We start from the raw sequence: 18,486 nt of genomic DNA, 5'->3' as shown, positions 1-18,486 counted from the left end.
AAAATATCTCTCTTTAAAACAAAACAAAAACTCTCAAAAAAAAAGCTGTTTTGGGCTGGGTCTGTGGCTCAGCAGTAGTGGGCTTGCCTAGCACATGCAGGGTCCTGGGTTCAATCCTTAGCACCACACAAAAATAAATAAAAAATAAAGATATTGTGTCCAACTACAACTAAAAAAAATTAAAAATAAAAAAAAATAAGCTGTTTTCCTTTTAACTCTTAAAAAACAGACCTTGGACTGAGAATATAACTTGATGGTAGAGCACTTGTTTAGAATGTGTGAGGCCCTGGGTTTAATCCCCAGTACCACAAAAAAAAAAAAAAAAAAGAAAGAAAGAAAAAGTAGAGGTAAAGGAAGGAGGTGTTATTAATAATGTTAGGACTCTAGAGTCATATTTGGTTTATATGCCACTGTATAACTGAAAGCCATATAACCTCTTTGAACCCTGAGATTCTGTTAGAAGAAAGGGAATCTACTGAAAGTATTACCTGTACAGTTAGCATTGTGTGAGCATGTACAACCGGCAATACAGCAACTGTATAAATACAGAATGAGTCCTTGACAAACTTCCAGCTTGTCAGAGCAAACCTTCTCTCTGAAGAGTGTTACTTTCCAATGTGGCACAAGTTAGAGATTTCCAAAACATACCAAATTATTATTTCTTGTAGTTTGAGCCTGAATTTGACAATGTTTTTTACATATTAGGGACTGTATATTTTAATTAGTGACATTTATGGGTTTTTTAAATTGTCTTTTATATGTAGATGAACACAGTAACTATTTTATTTATTTTTATGTGGTTCTGAGGATCGAACACAGTGCCTCACATGTCCTTGGCAAGTGACATGTCCATTGAACCACAACCCCAGCCTGATATGTTTTTATATAGGTGTATTTTTTTTCTACTAATCAGTCAACTTTATCTTAAAATGAAATAGTTGAGGTCATTTACTTGAGTCCTTGATCACTTATTCTCTTTAAGAAATTTGTACATGTGCTTCAAGTTCAATAGGTAACATTTTAAGAATTTTTTTAAAAAAATTGTAACCATGTTAAGTGCTTGACAGACCTCTAAGATTTGTGAATTTTGCTTTTCTCTAAATATTTTCTCAATTCCGTTGTAAATTACCTAAACCAGTTTGGGAACTAAGGCAGGCCTATTGGAATGTCATAATTTTCAGTTAATTCATGATTCTAGTGCTATAGGAATACTTAAAATAAATGTGATTGCTTTTGTCCTTCCTGATGGAAGATAATGATGCTGGTAACACTCTTGGTAACCTGGAAGATGGGGTGGGTACATATCCCTTCTTCATTATGTACATTTAAGCCTGAGTTTTCTGTGTGTCAGAATTATCAGACTCCATGTAACATTAATATCCTTGCTAGGAAGTAAGCTGTGACTATAAGATAAATTATCTTTTTCTCTTTTAGTTGAAGCTAAAATGACGGAAGCTGCAGAGTCTGCAGTTGGGCCCTGTAATGGTTCTACTCATGTTGAGCCCTTTAATGATTCCACTCACATTTCTCTGCAAGAAGAAAACCAGTCTTCTGTCACTCATTGCCTCCCTGACAATTCTACCATTACTGAAGAAGGCTTATTTAGCCAAAAAAGTTTCCTTGTTTTGGGTTTTAGTAGTGAAAATGAATGTAATATTGGAAATATCATAAGAGAACATGCTGGAAAGATTGTATCCCTTCCGAGCAGAATTGTGGCTGATTATGCTGTGGTTCCTCTGCTGGGATGTAAAGTAGAAGCAACTGTGGGAGAAGTGGTCACAAATACATGGCTGGTAAGAAAACACTTCACAACTGAAACATGATATTGAAGGATATTTGAATGCTATTTATTCTTAAAGCACTTAGTTTTGACTACTGTTTGAATGTTGCTTTAACCAGGGGAAATTGTAAAATAGGAAAATATGCAAGTGTCTTGGTTCTAATTCTGGTAGAGTAGAGGTTACTTTCCTAGGGCCTCAGTAGCAACATTGCTTCACAGGAGGATACTCCTGGTTAACTCTCTCATACAGTTTATCTCCTTTTAACAACCAGAGCCTGACATGCACTTTCTAAACTTCTCTAGAATTAAGAGAATTCTAATGTGAAGGAAGGCTATTTAAGGCAATTTTCAGTAACTCCAATAATAAATCTTACTGATTTTAGATATTTGAATATGATTAATTGATGTCTAAATTTCTTTAAATGGTATTTGAAATGAATTGAGAATGAACATATCCAGGTTTGTATTAAAATAAAATTTTTTTTTGTGTAAACTAAAATTATTGCAGCTATAACTGAACCAGTGTTAACCACTGGTTTCTTATTTCAGGTTGGTTTTCTTGTTTCTCTTGTCTTAAAAGGTTACTTGTATAGACTATCAGACTTTAATTGATCCAAGGTCAAATCCTCTCTTCACACCAGTCCCAGTAATGTCAGGAGTGACTCCTTTAGAGGATTGTGTTATTTCATTCAGCCAGTGTGTTGGAGCAGAAAAAGATTCTTTGATATTCTTAGCAAATCACCTTGGAGCAAGGTATGTAACATTTTCAGTGTAACTGCTATGGTGGTATATCTTGTCATTTGTTTTGACTTACTGGAAGGCATTCTAATTAAAATTTGGCCAGGCATTTTTGTTGCATTTATGGGGTGGGTGGTGTATCTTTGTGATGGCTCAAGGTGGAGATGGTACTTGATGGGTGTTTGGCAAACCCATTTTAAGAGTATAGGCATTAATGCTTTCTTTACTTAGCCACCAAGAAAGGGAATATTTAAGACTGATTCATGGGCCATTATTGAGTAGTCCTTGTCTAAGCACCTTTCCACGTGTCATATGGGTGATTTATTATTTTTTTTCAGTACATTTGTCTTTTCAGCCAGAAATGCAAATGGTAAGCAGGAGTAATGAGTACTTAGAGGGACAAGAAATGAATTTAAGTTACTTCCAAAATCCATATTAGCCCAATCCCTAATTGATCATTAGATGATGATTGTTTAAAATAGGAATACCAAACCATTTTATCAGTAAATGTAAATTAACTAAACTTTATGTTAAAAGAAGGAACATTATTTTATTAGATCATAAGGCAACTATACTTCTAAAGACATCTAAAGCAAACTGATTCAGACTTTGGATGGGGGGAGATGACAAGCAAAGGTACAGAAATTCAAACAAAAGGATGAGAAGGGAGTGGCAATTTTACAACCAGACAGGTTCAAATTCAAATCAGAATGCATTAAACAAGAAAAAAGAAGAGCACTGTAAGTAAACAGTGCTATTGACACTAAAGATAAAATGTATGGAGCATCATTAATCATTCATAAGACAGAACCAGCAGGAAGCTTGAGGTGGAATTAACAGAAACATTTGTAGTCTTTAATTTTCATGTTTTACTTATGACATGTCAAATAGACAATATGAGGAAAGACATAGACTTAAATAGCATAGTTAATTATATATCTACCATGAACATAGCATATAAGAACAAAATTGACATTTTGAATATTGATCTTAATTATGTTAATTTAAACTTTTCTGTGCATTGCTTTGAGTATTGAACATACCTGTACGTTCTGCGGAGCACTTGTGAATATTGCTTGTAAGACAAATTTGCCACATCATTGCCTCAGTAAATTCCCTAAAGTAGGAAGACTACAGACTGCATTTTCTTATCACAGTGCAAAGAAAAACTAGAAGTGAATAGCAAAAATAGAAAATTGAGCTGGGTGCAGTGGGACACACCTGTAATCCCAGCAACTCAGGATGCTGAGGTAGAAGAATCCCAAGTTCAAAGCCAGTTTTAGCAAATTAGTGAGGCAGTTATCAACTCAGCGAGACCCCCACTCTAAAATACAAAAAAAAGGGCTAGTGATATGGCTTGGTGATTACGTGTCATCCGTGCCCCCCCCCCCCGCCCCTGTGGTGATTACAGGCGTGTCCCACCGCACCTGACTTGATTGTAATCTTAAAGTGCTATTTCCCCACTAAAAGAAAGCTTGGAGAAATGGTTAACTCCAGATCTGGGAGAAAAAATGTGTGTATAAATCTAGAACATTTTTTCATTCAGATAGCAAAAACATTATTAAAGATAACAAGAAGGATAATATTCAGAGTACCTCCATTGATCAAAATAGCATTATGTAGGTATCATTAAAGATAATAGCATGCAGAGAATTCATGTGTGGCTTCATAATGGTACTAAAGAATGTAAGGTATTTGATCACCTCTTTAAAATGCTAGGGAAGCAGCCCTTTGTTCTGAAAACTGGCAAGGGGAAAGAATCAGCTATTTATCCTGCTTTTCCTGTACAGTCAAAATTGGGAACATGTGAGTGGATAAGGCAAAGTTTCCTTTTTTTAGAAATATTCAACAAATGGAAAAGGAATGATGGAATTATGACCCCAAGTGAATGAAAGAATCTGTGCATTGGACATCCAGAGTTACACAGCAAAGAGATAGCCAGACATTATGTGCCTCCTGATGTGTCAAGAAAGCACAATCAACTTGAAGTAGTCTTGCCAAAATAATCAAACCTCAGTCCGATAACGCTGCTCACTTGAACTGCTGATTTATAGGAAATACAGGAGAGTAACATGTTAAACTGTACCACAGTAAAAATCAGCAAAATCTAGATTTGAGAACAACTCTACAGTACAAAGATTCCAGTGTCTTCAACTAATATATACTAAGGGGTGAAGAAAGAAGGGAGGATCCTATAAGCTAAGACATAAAAAACTAAATGTACAGTTTCAGGATTCTTATATGATTAAAGAAACGTAAAGAGGTGATGATCATAAATGTCCAAATAGTAGCTACTGTGTATATGTATTTTTCTATGATCTGTATTTGAATTAAGCAATAAAAAGTGTTTTTTAAAAACTGAGATTACAGAAAATAACAATAACAAACATGACAACAGACTCCATTGGATACAGCTAAAGCAGTGCTCAGAGAAAAGTTCGGTAAATGGCTATGCAGAAAATTAATATACAGAAATCAATGACCTTTATTTAAATAAACAGTTAGAAGAGGTAATGGAAAAAAAGGCAAGTTTAACATAAAACTTGAAAGAGCTACAGAAAACTTATAAGATGCCCTTGAGGGAAACAAAATAGTCTTGAATAGTAAGGAAAGATCTACATGTCCTTGGAAAGGAAGACTAATATTCATGAGATTTCTGTTATCATCTATACTAACGTGTAAATTTAACATGATCCCAGTAAAAGTATAGTAATTCTCTCTTGTCCTTGAGGGAAACATTCCAGGATCCCCAGTGAATGCCTGAAACTATGATAGTACAAAAACCTATGTTATTTCCTATACAGAATATCTGTGATTAAGGTTAATGTATGATTTAAGGAAGAGATGAACAATAATAAGAAAATAGAAAAAAACATAACAACATATCATAATTAAGATTACGTCAGTGTGGTTTCTCACATGTGAACCTAATTGCAATTCCACCGAAGTTCATCTAGTAACTGATGTGACTGCTAAGTGACTAATGGTCAGATGCTGGACAAAGGGATGAATTCATGCTCTGGGTGGGACAAAGTGAGGTAGTATGAGATTTTATCATGCTTTCAAAATGGTATACAATTTAAAATGTATGGATTGTTGATTTCTGGAGTTTTCCATGTAATATGTTAGGTTGCTGTTGACTAGGTAACTGAAACTGGATAAGGGGGCACTACCAACAATATATATATATATTTTTTTTTTTTAATTAGGGAGGACACTAAGCAAACTAATTCTAAAAATCTTATGAAAAGATGAGTAAGCAAGAAAGTAAAAAATTCTGAAATAGAAAAATTGGGGCTAGCTCTAACAGTTATTAAACTATATTTTGTAATATCTCACTAAATAACAGCATAGTTCTAAGTAGCAAAAATCTCAGTGAATTAACAAGACTAGCAATAGATCTAACATAACTAGCAATTTATGATAAAAGTGAAATTCAAATTATTAAGGAAGAGATGACTTCTTTAGTAAATGGGATTCAATAAATTTGGAGCCATATTTCACATCAAAATAATGGATCACTGAGTTAAAGTAAAAAATAGAACCATAAAAGTACTAGGAAAAATTTGGGAGATTAAAAAATCTTAAAAGTCAATAAATAGAGCATAAAGATTCAGGTCAGAAAAAAAACCGAATCATTTCTATTTCAAATGATAGACCTCTGTTTCTTCCCCTTGTTCCCTGTTTAATATTTATTGTCTTGATCTACTTGCTTAGATTCTTATTTTTTTCCATGTCTCTAAAATATTGCTAATTGATAAATATGGAGAAAATCAATTGAGATTATGTATAAAAATGCTTTGGGAAGTTATAGTGGATATAAAGAGATAGTGTTATTGGGGCTAGGATTGTGACTTAGTGGTGGAGTGCTCGCCTGGTACGGGCGGGACCCGGGTTCGTTCCTCAGCACCACATAAAAATAAAGGCATTGTGTTGTGTCCATTTACACCTAAAAAATAAATATTTAAAAGAAAAAGAAATAGTGTTATTAATAGTTTGCTCCTGTTATTTGTTCTGTGTATCCTTTTGGAATGAAAGGATGGGTGGGTAATGACTAAGGAGGTAATTTTTCTGTCCTTTGAAAGTCTAATTTGCTTATGATTTTTTAAAAGTTTTTAATTATTGTAATAGTACATTTTTATCCTAGAATTAGCACTTGTGAGGGAATTAGCTTAATTTAAAATAGAAAAGGCTAACTTTAGTCAGTGTGTATTTTCTTAAACCTACATGAACGCTAACCACACTGTTGTATTAGAGTTTTGTTCTTAATTTGTTGACTTATTTGAGTATGACCATTTGCTTTTCTTTAAATATAAATTTCAGCGTTCAAGAATTCTTTGTTCGCAAATCCAATGCAAAGAAAGGCATGTTTGCCAGTACACATCTTATATTAAAAGAGCCTGTTGGTTCTAAATATGAAGCTGCAAAGAAGTGGAATTTGCCAGCAGTCACTATAGCTTGGCTTTTGGAGACTGCTAGAATGGGAAAGAGAGCAGACGAAAGCCACTTTCTGATTGAAAATTCACCTGAAGAAGGTTAATACTTTTATTCTCTCTGTATATATACATATATATGCTTTTATTTTATTCTCTGTTATGTACATATATATGCACATATATGTGTTTGTACATGTGTGTGTGTATATATACATGTATGTATATGTACACACATATATGAGTATTTTACAACTTAATGGTTTCTAGGATATGAATGTTCCAAAGCTGCCTTTTAGGAAGATCATTTCTACTTTTCATGTTGAAAAATGATGCCGTGAGGCAGGGGTGGGAGGACATAGCCTCTTCATGGCGGCATCCCTGGGCAAACTTCAGGAACAAATTGGCAGCTTGGGTAACTCTCAGACCCATTGTTTATTTACCCAGACATACTGGAAACTTACAACTGAGGCAAAAATGAGTTTAGGTCATATGAAAATTTCATTAAGAACTTTCTAAAAACTTGAGTACATGTAACTTGGATTTTCTTTTTATTCTACCACTCACTGGTTTAATAATTCATTGATATTCTTGGCAAGTGGGCTATTGAGACCATTTTAATATCTAACAAGATGAAATAAGAAATCTGTTTTCATTAATTATTTGTTTTTAACTAGAGTGCCTGTCTAACTCATGTGTTTTACTACATCATCTGGTTTGCTTTTTGGAAAGTAAACTACCTGAGTCTTAACATGAAAAAAAGAATTACTTCTGGTGTACCTCTTTAGAGGAAAAAGGGGGATATTGGGTAGCTCATATTTGTATCTTTTCTAGAACAAAGATTGGAAACTAAAATAACAAATGGGGAGAATCCAAGTCCAGATACTCCTATACATCCTTGTACACATGTGGAAACTCACAGAAGAACAGCCATTACACCACTGGATATGAACCGCTTTCAGAGCAAAGCTTTCCATGCTGTGATCTCACAACATGCTGGGCAGCTCTCGGCCTCACCAGCAGTAGAACAGCCACTGCAGAAGGAGCCCTCATTGCACCTGGACACACCATCAAAATTTCTGTCCAAAGACAAACTCTTCAAGCCTTCCTTTGATGTAAAGGTAAGGTGTAAAGAAAGTGGCCTCCAAGTTACCAGTATTATAGTTTGTGAAGGTCCAAATTCTATATCACCTCTGAAGTTTGCAGTAGTAAGTTTTCCAGAACATAGTATTGAATCCTAATATATACCTAGGTGGCAGGTATGGAGCCATGAGGTGAAACTAGGACATCGGGTTCAAGTCCCAGATCTCTCGCTCCAGGCAGATCATTGAGCCTATCTGAGTTTCATTTTCTCTTTTCATACAAAGAGGATAATAGCACTTGCTCTGAAAATCCACAGGTTTATTTTAAGGATCAAATGAAATAATATGATGAAATGATTTTTATAAACTACAATAATGTAAATATATGCTACTTTGTGTATTGTGCACTAGTGCACCTAAGGCTTGGATTCTCCAAATGTCTGCAGTATCACCTTTTAGCTGGTTTCTATAGAGGAGATAAGCTAAGTCTGTTTCTTTGATCTGAACAGGGTAGTCTGGTTCTCTTTTGAGAACTTCATTTGGAAATCAAAGGCTAATGTAACCTTTTCAAATAGTTTCTTTTTATTTTCCAAATATAATTTTCTTCATTTTTCCTTTAGTAGTTTTGGCCTTTTAAGTGGCTGTTCAAAGTATTGCCTATGGTTTCTTTTGGGGGTGGGGTGGGGGAGGTACCAGGAATTGAACCCAGGGACTCTGCACTGAGCCACATCCCCAGCCCTATTTTGTGTTTTATTTAGAGACAGGGTCTCAGTGAGTTGCTTAGTACCTTACTTTTTGCTGAGGCTGCTTTGAACTCGAAATGCTCCTGACTCAGCCTCCTGAGCCGCTGGGATTATAGGTGTGCGACATCGTGCCTGGCCTTATGGTTGTTTTATCCAGGAACTTTTTTTTTTTTTTTAAAGAGAGAGTGAGGAGAGAGAGAATGAGAATTTTAATATTTTATTTCTTAGTTTTCGGCAGACACAACATCTTTGTTGGTATGTGGTGCTGAGTATCGAACCCAGGCCGCACACATGCCAGACGGGCGCGCTACTGCTTGAGCCACATCCCCAGCCCTTATCCAGGAACTTTTGCAAAATTATTATACTCATTCATCTCTTGCTGTTTTGCTCATAAGGAATGAATAAGCTACATTTTAATAATTTTTTCTTAGTGTGTCTCGTAGACTTACCATAAAATTTACAGATTGTTCATGTTTGAGAATTTATTTTTCAAACATGAACAATCTAAATTTTATGATATTCTCCAAACTAATTTATATCTTTATCTTGGATCAGTTTCAATGATCCACATGAAAAAAAAAAAAAAGTCTAACAGCAGACTTAAAATCTTAAGCTTTCATGTGAAATCTCCTCTAAAGTAATATTTTGTAAGTTGTAAATTGTGATTATACTCTTCTTGTACCTTAAGAAATGGAGGGAAATTACTGTCTCGGGAACTGTGAGATCTAGGTCAGGTCTCTTCTTTGCCTCTTGTTGCCTTTACAGCACGTTAACCTCTTTGGGCTTCATTATTCCTTCCTGTAAAATAATGGAGTGAATCCAGATAATCTCCACAGTCTCCCAGCTCACAGAACTTTTGAAGACTAAATGAAATAATATTAGAAGGCAAGAAAATAATCAAAATTCTTTTATAGGTTCCTTGTGTAAAAGCTTTGTAGTTCTGAAATAGACTTAAAATGGTACAAAACACAAAAGAGTTTTCATTGTTTAGACCCATAGTTTATTTAGCAGTATTTCCTCTTCTCTTTTCCTTTTTTGGTGATACATAAACTAAAGAAATGGATTACGTGCATTGCTTTGCCAAACTGATGTAATTTATTGAATATATTGAATTCTTGACTCAAAACACGAAAAGGGCCTATGGAATGATCACAAACAAGAAAACGGACATTTATCAGTCCTCACAGACAGCAAAACAAAAGACCCACCTCTTATTTAAACTTAATTGTTGAGTTGATATACATCCAAAATACATAGTAATGTGTTGCTAAATGAAATACCAGTGCTAACAATGGGGAAGTTTCCATCCATGTTCAAATACACACCCTTGACAACACCACAGAACATTCCTCATGCTCCCTTCCCACTGCCGCTTCCTTTCCAGAGGTGGCATTCCTGGCTTTTCACACTATAGTTGTGTTATGCTTGTTTTCACTTTTAAATAAGTGGCATGGTAGCATGTATTCTTTTCAGTCTGTTTTATTGTTTTTGTTCATCCTCCATTTAGGAGATTTGTCCATGCTATTGGTGTAGCTGTAGTTTGTTTATTTAGTCCATTGTGTGGTCATGCACAATTTACATTTCCAGCATACTGGTAATGAAGGGTAGGTGATTACTAGGTTTTTACAAAATAATAATTTGTAATATCTTGCAAAATGATGTTATTGTGAACATTCGTGTGTGTGTGTGTGTGTGTGTGTGTGTGTGTTATTTGGTATATACCTAGAAGTGAAGTTGCTGGACTACATTTCAGTTTTAGTAGAAAATGACAAATTGCCAAAGTGGTTTTACCAGATAATCCTTTCACCAATGGGGTATTGCCAGTATTCAGTATAGCTCATTCTTGCAAATACCTAATATCATCAATTGTTTTGTTTTCCAGTTTTTTACTTGGAAATAATTTCTAATTTTACAGAAGTTAAAATAGCACAAAAAGTACATGTACTCTTCTAACATGTAGTATTTTGAATGTATATAAAGTTTTTTAATTTCCAGATGAAAGGACTTACTTTGCTTGATCTTTTTTTGGGGAGGAGGGCTGGTACTGGGGATTGAACTAAGGGATACTTTATCACTGAGCTATGTCCCTAGCCCTTTTATATTTTTCTTTTGAGACAAGCTCTAAGTTGCTGAGGCTTTCCTTGAACTTGCGATCCTCTTGCCTTAGCCTCCCTAGTCACTGGGGTTACAGGCTTGTGCCACTGTCCTTACTTAATTGCTGTTTCTTTTACATTGTGTTCAGAGTATTATTTGTAATATTTTATTTCACAGAACTTACTCTGCTTTTTGTGCTCTGGTGTTTGATAGATTTTTGAGAAGATGGTACATTCTCTATGTAAAGATACAGTGTTTGATACATATCATATATATCCAGAGATCTAAATTATTGATTATATTGTTTAAATCTTTTATTTCCTTTCCCATTTGTTTATTTCATACACAGAAATGTTTTCAAGTTTCTTCTATTTTTGTTTCTTTTGGAATCTCATCTGGTTTTTGTTTAATTTTTTATTAAAAAAATTTATTTTTTAGAAGTAGTTGGACACAATACCTTTATTTTGTTTTTATATTTATGTGGTGCTGAGGATCGACCCAGGGCCTCGCATGTGCTAGACGAGAACTCTACCAATGAGCCACAATCCCGGCCCCTGGTTTTGTTTTAAATAAATAGTTGCTGTATTTTTTGATACATAGAATTCATAAATTATGTTAGTTGGAATGTGCAATGTGGCTTTCAATATTATAGAAATCAACTTTGATATTAGGATTTCATTCCCTGTTCCCGTTTTACATTTGCCTCATAAATAAATATGCATTTTTGGATTGCTTGCATATCTCCTCTGACTTAGTTAGGTTTTGCTTTATAGCCAATTTAAAAATCTTCTAATTAGGTAAGTTAAGCCTATTCATGTTCAAGATGACTTACTTGATCTTAGTTGTCATAATTTGATGTAATTCATGATTATGCATACATATTGTGTGTCTTTGCTTGGCATGACCTTTCTATTTTTCCTTTTGGTATTTAGGGTAGATTTTTTTCTTCTTCTCCTGGTTATTTTTATATTAATACCTTATAAAGTACCCTTAAATCACCCTTTTCTTTTATTATTTGTCAGTTTTTTGGGGGATGAGTACTGGGGATTGAATTTGGGCACTCAACCACTAAGCCACATTCCCATCCCCAGCCCTATTTTGTAATTTATTTAGAGACAGGATCTCACTGAGTTGCTTACTGCCTCACTCTTTTACTGAGGCTGGCTTGAGGGTAGCCATTGGTCCTGCTGGTTATAAACCTATAAAATTGTAGTAATTAAAGCAGCATGTTATTGTCACATGAATACTTAAACAAATGTACAAGATTATGCCCCGTTGATTAGAAAATTTATTATGTGATAAAGATAGTGCTCAGGGGCTGGGGATGTGGCTCAATCGATAGCGCGCTCGCCTGGCATGTGTGGGGCCCGGGTTCGATCCTCAGCACCACATACCAACAAAGATGTTGTGTTCACCGAGAACTAAAAGATAAATATTAAAAATTCTGTCTCTCTCTCTCTCCTCTCTCACTCTCTCTTTAAAAAAAAAAAAAAAAAAAAAAAAGATGGTGCTCAAATCAGACAGAGCAGCCATCTGAAAACACAATTGAGATTAAAGCCCAGACTTTACATCAGAATAAATTTTAGACAGATATTTAAATGCAAGAAATGAAGCCAAAAAAATTCTAAAATGAGGGCTGGGGTTGTGGCCCAGTGGTAGAGTGCTTGCCTAGCATGTGTGAGGCACTGGGTTCAATCCTAAGCACCACATAAAAAAATAAATAAAAGGCATTTTGTCTGACTACAACTAAAAAAATATAATAATAATAATTCTAAAATGAACCATGAGTTAGTTTTTTAAAAATAATTAACATATGCCCCAAAGGAAATAAAAGATTCACATGAATTTGACAGCATTAAAAATTTTTGCAGATGGCAAAATTTGATAAATGATGAATTGGGACTGAATATGTGGGAAGTATATCACAATAGATATATACACTTATAAATGAACATGAAGGAATGTGACAATGTATTCATATATGTGAATATTAAAAAGACTAACAACCCAATAGAAAAATGGGCTAAGATAGTTCTCACAAAAAATTAAATTATGCATGCATAAATATATTTAACCTTAGTAAGTATAAAAAGTGAAAATTAAAGCATACAGATAAAATTGTGTAACCTATTAGACTGGAAAAAAAAAACAAGAAAAATCTAAGCCAGGTGTGGGTGGCATGTGCTTGTAGACCCAGCTACATGTAAGGCTGAAGCAGGAGGATTTCATGAGTCCAGGAGTTTGAGGCCAGACCGGGTCACACATAAGACCACATCTTACTGAAAAAAGAGAAAAGTGTGATTATGTTCTGTACTGTCAGGCATGTTTGGAAACATTCTCACACTTTGCTCATGAGAATGTCAGTGTTTGTGAATTCATTTTACTTGAAAAAGTCCTTTTTTTCTTAGTTTTTCTTTTTATCCTTCTATTCTCCTTTTTCTCTTTGTCTTTGCTCTTTCTTCCTTTCTCTCTTCTTCTTTAACATTCCCTTTTCTGTATATATGTAGGATGCACTTGCAGCCTTGGAAACTCCAGGAGGTCCCAGCCAACAGAAGAGGAAACTGAGTACACCACTCTCAGAAGTCATTGTCAGAAACTTGAAACTCGCTTTAGCAAATAGTTCTCGCAATTCAGTTGCTCTTTCTGCCAGCCCTCAACTGAAGGATGCCCAATCAAAGAAGGTAGACTTAGTTTTATTATCAACTAGAGGTTTTAAACTAAAATGTTTAGAATAATAGTGGCTGATATTTTCTTTTATCTTTTACATATAGGAAGACACTCCAAAACCCCTTCACAAAGTTGTGGTGTATGTTAGTAAAAAGCTCAATAAGAAGCAGAATGAACTAAATGGAATTGCTGCCTCCCTAGGAGCAGATTACAGGTAGTTGCCCATCTTTGTTTTTGGTGATGACATGGACTGTGTTTATGAGGGATTCTAAAAGTTATCATAAGTATTTACAAGAAAATGTTTATTTCACCTTTCAGTCACATTTACAAAATGACTTTCAAATTTCCACATCTTTTGAAAATATCATCTCACATATCAATTCATTCTTCCATGTATATGTATTTTTAAATTTTGGGGCTGAGAATGTGGCTCAGGCGGTAGCGCGCTCGTCTGGCACGCGTGCGGCCCGGGTTCGATCCTCAGCACCACATACCAACAAAGATGTTGTGTCCGCCGAGAACTAAGAAATAAATATTAAAAATTCTCTCTCTCTCTCTCTCTCTCTCTCTCTCTCTCTCTCTCTCTCTCTCTCCTCTCTCACTCTCTTTAAAAAAAATATTTTTAAATTTTGATTTGTTATATATGACAACAGAATGCATCATGATTCATATTATACATATAGAGCACAATTTCTCATATCTCTGGTTGTACACAAAGTAGAGTCACATCCTTTAGGTCTTCATACATGTACTTAGGGTAATGATATGAACTCCAGATAGGGCAAAGGGGAAAAGGGAGGGAGGGGAAGGGAGGGGTATAGGGGTAGAAAAAGCAATAGCATCCATGTATATTTTTTAGAGATATTAGACAAATTTTTCAGAACCTGTTTTGTGTCACTTATAATAGTAATAGAAACTTGGGATACATGAATGATCAGTACAGTTTTAAAGAATTCCTACTTTCAAGCCAGGCTTCGTAGCGCACACCTGTTATCCTAGCGGCTCCAGAGGATGAGGCAATAGGAGTGCAAGTTTAAAGCCAGCCTCAGCAACTGGGCGCTCAGCAACTCAGTGAGACCCTGTCTCTAAATAAAATATATAATAGGGTTAGGGTTGGCTCAGTGGTCAAGAACCCTTGAGTTCAATCCCTGGTACCCGCCCCCCCCCCCTTGTATCTTTTTTCCTTCTTAAGAGATAGGTTCTTGGGCTGGCATGTACCTCAGTTGTGGAGTGCTTGCCCACCATGGAGGAGGCCTGGGTTCAAACCCAGCAATGCAAAAAACAAAAAGAGAGAGAGAGAGAGAGATTTATTATGTTGTCCTGGCTTGCCTCAAACTCTGGGCTCAAGTGACCCTCCTGTGTCAGTCACCCCAGTAGCTGGGGCTGAGGCCTGGCTAATTGGTGTCATTTTTAGGAATTTGGAGACTAAGCTGTCAGATGTGCCTTCAACCTAAAAGTCTTAAGCTAGAGACAGGTCCCAAGTACAAATAACCTGAGTGTCAGGGACTAAGAGACTCTTAACTGTCCCAGCTACTGTTGTGCTGGCTTTGTTGATCATTTGTGTTCATCCACTCATGGGTAGTGGTTGGTTTTATAAATGACAAATAATTTGAAGAATATGATTATTAGTTTTATCTTCTTCTTTTAATTAGTTTCCCATTTGATAAAGAATTAAGTCAGGAGAATATAAAAATAAAATTTACCTGTAATAGGGGACTGGGGTTGTAGCTCAATGGTAGAGCACTTGCCTAGTATGTGTGAGGCACTGAGTTCAATTCTCAGCACCACGTAAAAAATAAATAAATAAATAAATAAATAAATAAAAGTGTTGTGTCCACCTACAACTAAAAAAATTTTTTTTAAGTTTATCTGTAATATTACAAGCTTCTTAGTATTTAATACATCTTGTGAAGTAGTAGAACTTTCTTGTTTATTATTTGTATTATCTATTATGTTGTTTACCTGTTGATATATTTTTATTTTATAAGATTTGAAATGTTAGTCCCTCTCAGTATTAAAAAAACTGATAAAATTTATTGCTGAAATTCCTAAACAGAATTTAACTGTTCAGTTGAATTAATTTTAGTTAAAACTGCAGAAAATAACTTATTTATATAGAGAGCATAACTTAAAAACATTCTAGATTTCATCTAATTATAAACAACCAATTTTGCCTATATGATTTTGTGGAGACATTACAAATCATACAGAATATGGAATAATTGTGTACGTAATTATTCATCAGAATTCTAGTATCCCTGCATCCTCCTGTTCCTTACCCCCCATAAAATACTAGCACCCTCCAGCATATGAATATATTATTGTAACAACCGCAGTTTTTCTTCATATCTCTTAAAGTAGCACCTGCTGACAGGTCCCAGGTACAAATGGCATGAGTGTCAGTGGAAATACTGGTCTAGACCAAGGGTCAGTGACCCATCATCTGGGTTTTTGTAGTAAAGCTTCATTGAAGCATAGCAATGCCTGTTAATTTGTAAGTGATCATTGACTGCTTTCACATAACAAGGCAAGAGTTGAGTAGTTGCAAAAGACATTTGCCTGTAAAGCTTAAAGTGTTTACCATCTGGCCTGTTTAAAAAAAAAAATGATAGGAACTATCTATACTACTTGTTCTTTCTTAAAGGGCCTCTGAGGACTAAAACTCATAGTTTCTGTATTATCACAGTGGAGTTGAATGGTAAACCCAAGATGATTGATTCTGTTTTTTCTGAATTATCTTGATAGTTTATTTAAATATTTTTGTTTTACTGTTTCTCCCTCTGCTGACATACTAGTGATTAAATAGTGGTCCTTATCCATGCTAGGCAAGCATTATATCACTAAGCTAAACCCTGCCCCAACCCTTTTTAAAATTTTCTTTTGAGACACAGTTTGCTAAATTTCCAGGCTGGCCTCCAGCTTGTGATCCTTCTGCCTCGGCCTCCCAAGTAGCTGAGATTACAATTGTATGCCATTATGCCCAGCTAAATATTTTTAAATATATATAATTAATTACCACTACAGCAGAATTAGAGGTTGTTGCTAGGAGCACTTATAATTGAATTAGGGAAGATGTGTGTCTGTGATCAGTAGGAAAGAGAGATGCTTATCATTTAGAGAGAAACACTACTTAATTTGCTTAACTTGGCTATTTTAAAAGATTCAGAGATTTCTTATTTAGGAAATGGAAAATATCAAGCGTCCATGAATTTATTTTGGTGATTGTATTTAGAAACCCAATTTGTATTTTCTCTTTGGTTTTTACTTAAGCTTTTGAAAGATGACTGTTTTGTAGATTTTCCCAAATTAGGAGAATCGGGAGATTTTAGTGTGGCACAAGAGTTAAGAGCAAGGATTTTGAAGTCAAACCTGACTCTACCACTTATTGAATATTCTTGAACAAGTTATTTTACTGTGTTCCTCCAATATTTTAGGATTTTTGAGAAGTAGGAAGAGTACGTCATCTGTTGTGAGGCATAAAGCAGATGCACAGTGAAGAGTGAAGTCTAACAACTGGAAGACAGACTTGGATGTTTTGCAACATTTTATGAATTTGAAAATACCTTTATGGCTACTATAAAGTGATACATATTATGACAACAAAATTGAAACAATTAGAAAAGTATAGACTAATATATTTTATTTCTAGTACTAGGGATTGAACCTCAGGCACTTTACCACTGTGCTACATCCCTAGTCCTCATTTTTTATTTTGAGGTGGGTCTCCCTAAGTTGTTAAGGCTGCCCTCAAACTTGGGATCTTCTTGCCTCAACCCCCTGTGTTGCTGGGATTATAGGTGGGTACCACCGCACCCAGCATACAGTAATATTTTAAAGGATGTTCTTCTAAATATTTCTCCATATTTATATAGCTAGAGATAACATAAAATTTGTTAAAAGTTAAAGTTTTAATGTTCTTGCTTACTTTAGTTCTGAGAATTTTCTGCTGGTTAGAATATTCTGCTCATAGTGAATAATGATCACCTTGAACTAATGGGATATTTCTTTTAGTTATTTGCTTTGTTGCATTTGACTGTTTCAGGTGGAGTTTTGATGACACGGTAACTCATTTCATCTATCAAGGCCGACCAAATGACAGTAATCGAGAGTATAAGTCTATAAAAGAAAGAGGAATACACATTGTTTCTGAGCACTGGCTTTTAGAAGTAAGCAATGCTTTATGGTATCCCTAACTACTCCCCCCCCAAAAAAAAATGTATTTACAAACATTTCAGAGTACAAAACAGTTTCCATGTCTGTAAACAAGTTTGGTAATCTTGGTAAGCTGTGTGTGGCAGCATGTCATAGCAAGAGCATGTGTTAGAGCAGAACCACTCACCTCATAGCCAGAAAGTGAAAGAGAAGCCAAGCACAGAGGTCCAGACCTGTAATCCCAGCGGTTCAAGAGGCTGATGGTGAGTTCAAAGCCAGCCTCAGCAAAAATGAGGGGCTAAGCAACTCAAGTGAGACCCAGTCTCTAAATAAAATACAGAATAGGGCTGGGGATATGGCTCAGTGGTTGAGTGTCCCTGAGTTCAATCCCCAGTAGCCAAAAAAAGAGAAAGTAAAAGAAAAAGAAAGGAGTTGGAGTCCCACTCTCCCTTTTGAGGGCATACCCCTTACTCCCCACCAAAGACCTCCCATTAGGCCCCAGCTCTTAAAGTTTTCATCACTTCTCAATAGATCTAAGCTGGGGACCAAGCCTCTTAACACATCCACCTTTTGGGACACTGAAGTCCAGACCACAATACATATTTCATCTCTTTGGCATCAAAAACTTTTTTATTTTTATTTGATTTTTATTGCCTTATTATTTAACAAATCTTCGATGGGTACTCTTTCTATTCTGATTCTTTTCACTAGTTAAAAATAGTATGAATAAGTTGAACCTGGTGGTACACACATGTAATCCCAGCTACCTGGGAGGCTGAGGCAGGAGGTTCACAGAT

General features: G+C 35.3%; 1 protein-coding gene across 3 annotated transcripts in view; it reads left to right on the top strand.

The window, feature by feature from the left end:
* Topbp1 (DNA topoisomerase II binding protein 1) overlaps nucleotides 1-18,486 on the top strand; it is a 53,074-nt gene that overhangs the window by 19,705 nt on the left and 14,883 nt on the right. For all 3 annotated transcript variants that reach the window (XM_005327023.4, XM_021727554.3, XM_021727553.3), the window contains 7 exons: nucleotides 1,435-1,793; nucleotides 2,361-2,533; nucleotides 6,842-7,053; nucleotides 7,786-8,072; nucleotides 13,378-13,551; nucleotides 13,642-13,751; nucleotides 17,580-17,703. In XM_005327023.4, the coding sequence (XP_005327080.1) occupies nucleotides 1,435-1,793; nucleotides 2,361-2,533; nucleotides 6,842-7,053; nucleotides 7,786-8,072; nucleotides 13,378-13,551; nucleotides 13,642-13,751; nucleotides 17,580-17,703 (1,439 nt within the window). The remainder of the gene's footprint in view (nucleotides 1-1,434; nucleotides 1,794-2,360; nucleotides 2,534-6,841; nucleotides 7,054-7,785; nucleotides 8,073-13,377; nucleotides 13,552-13,641; nucleotides 13,752-17,579; nucleotides 17,704-18,486) is intronic.

Source organism: Ictidomys tridecemlineatus, chromosome 3 (genome assembly GCF_052094955.1).
Source record: "Ictidomys tridecemlineatus isolate mIctTri1 chromosome 3, mIctTri1.hap1, whole genome shotgun sequence".
NCBI lineage: Eukaryota > Metazoa > Chordata > Mammalia > Rodentia > Sciuridae > Ictidomys > Ictidomys tridecemlineatus.
This window is presented reverse-complemented; position numbering and strand designations above follow the sequence as displayed.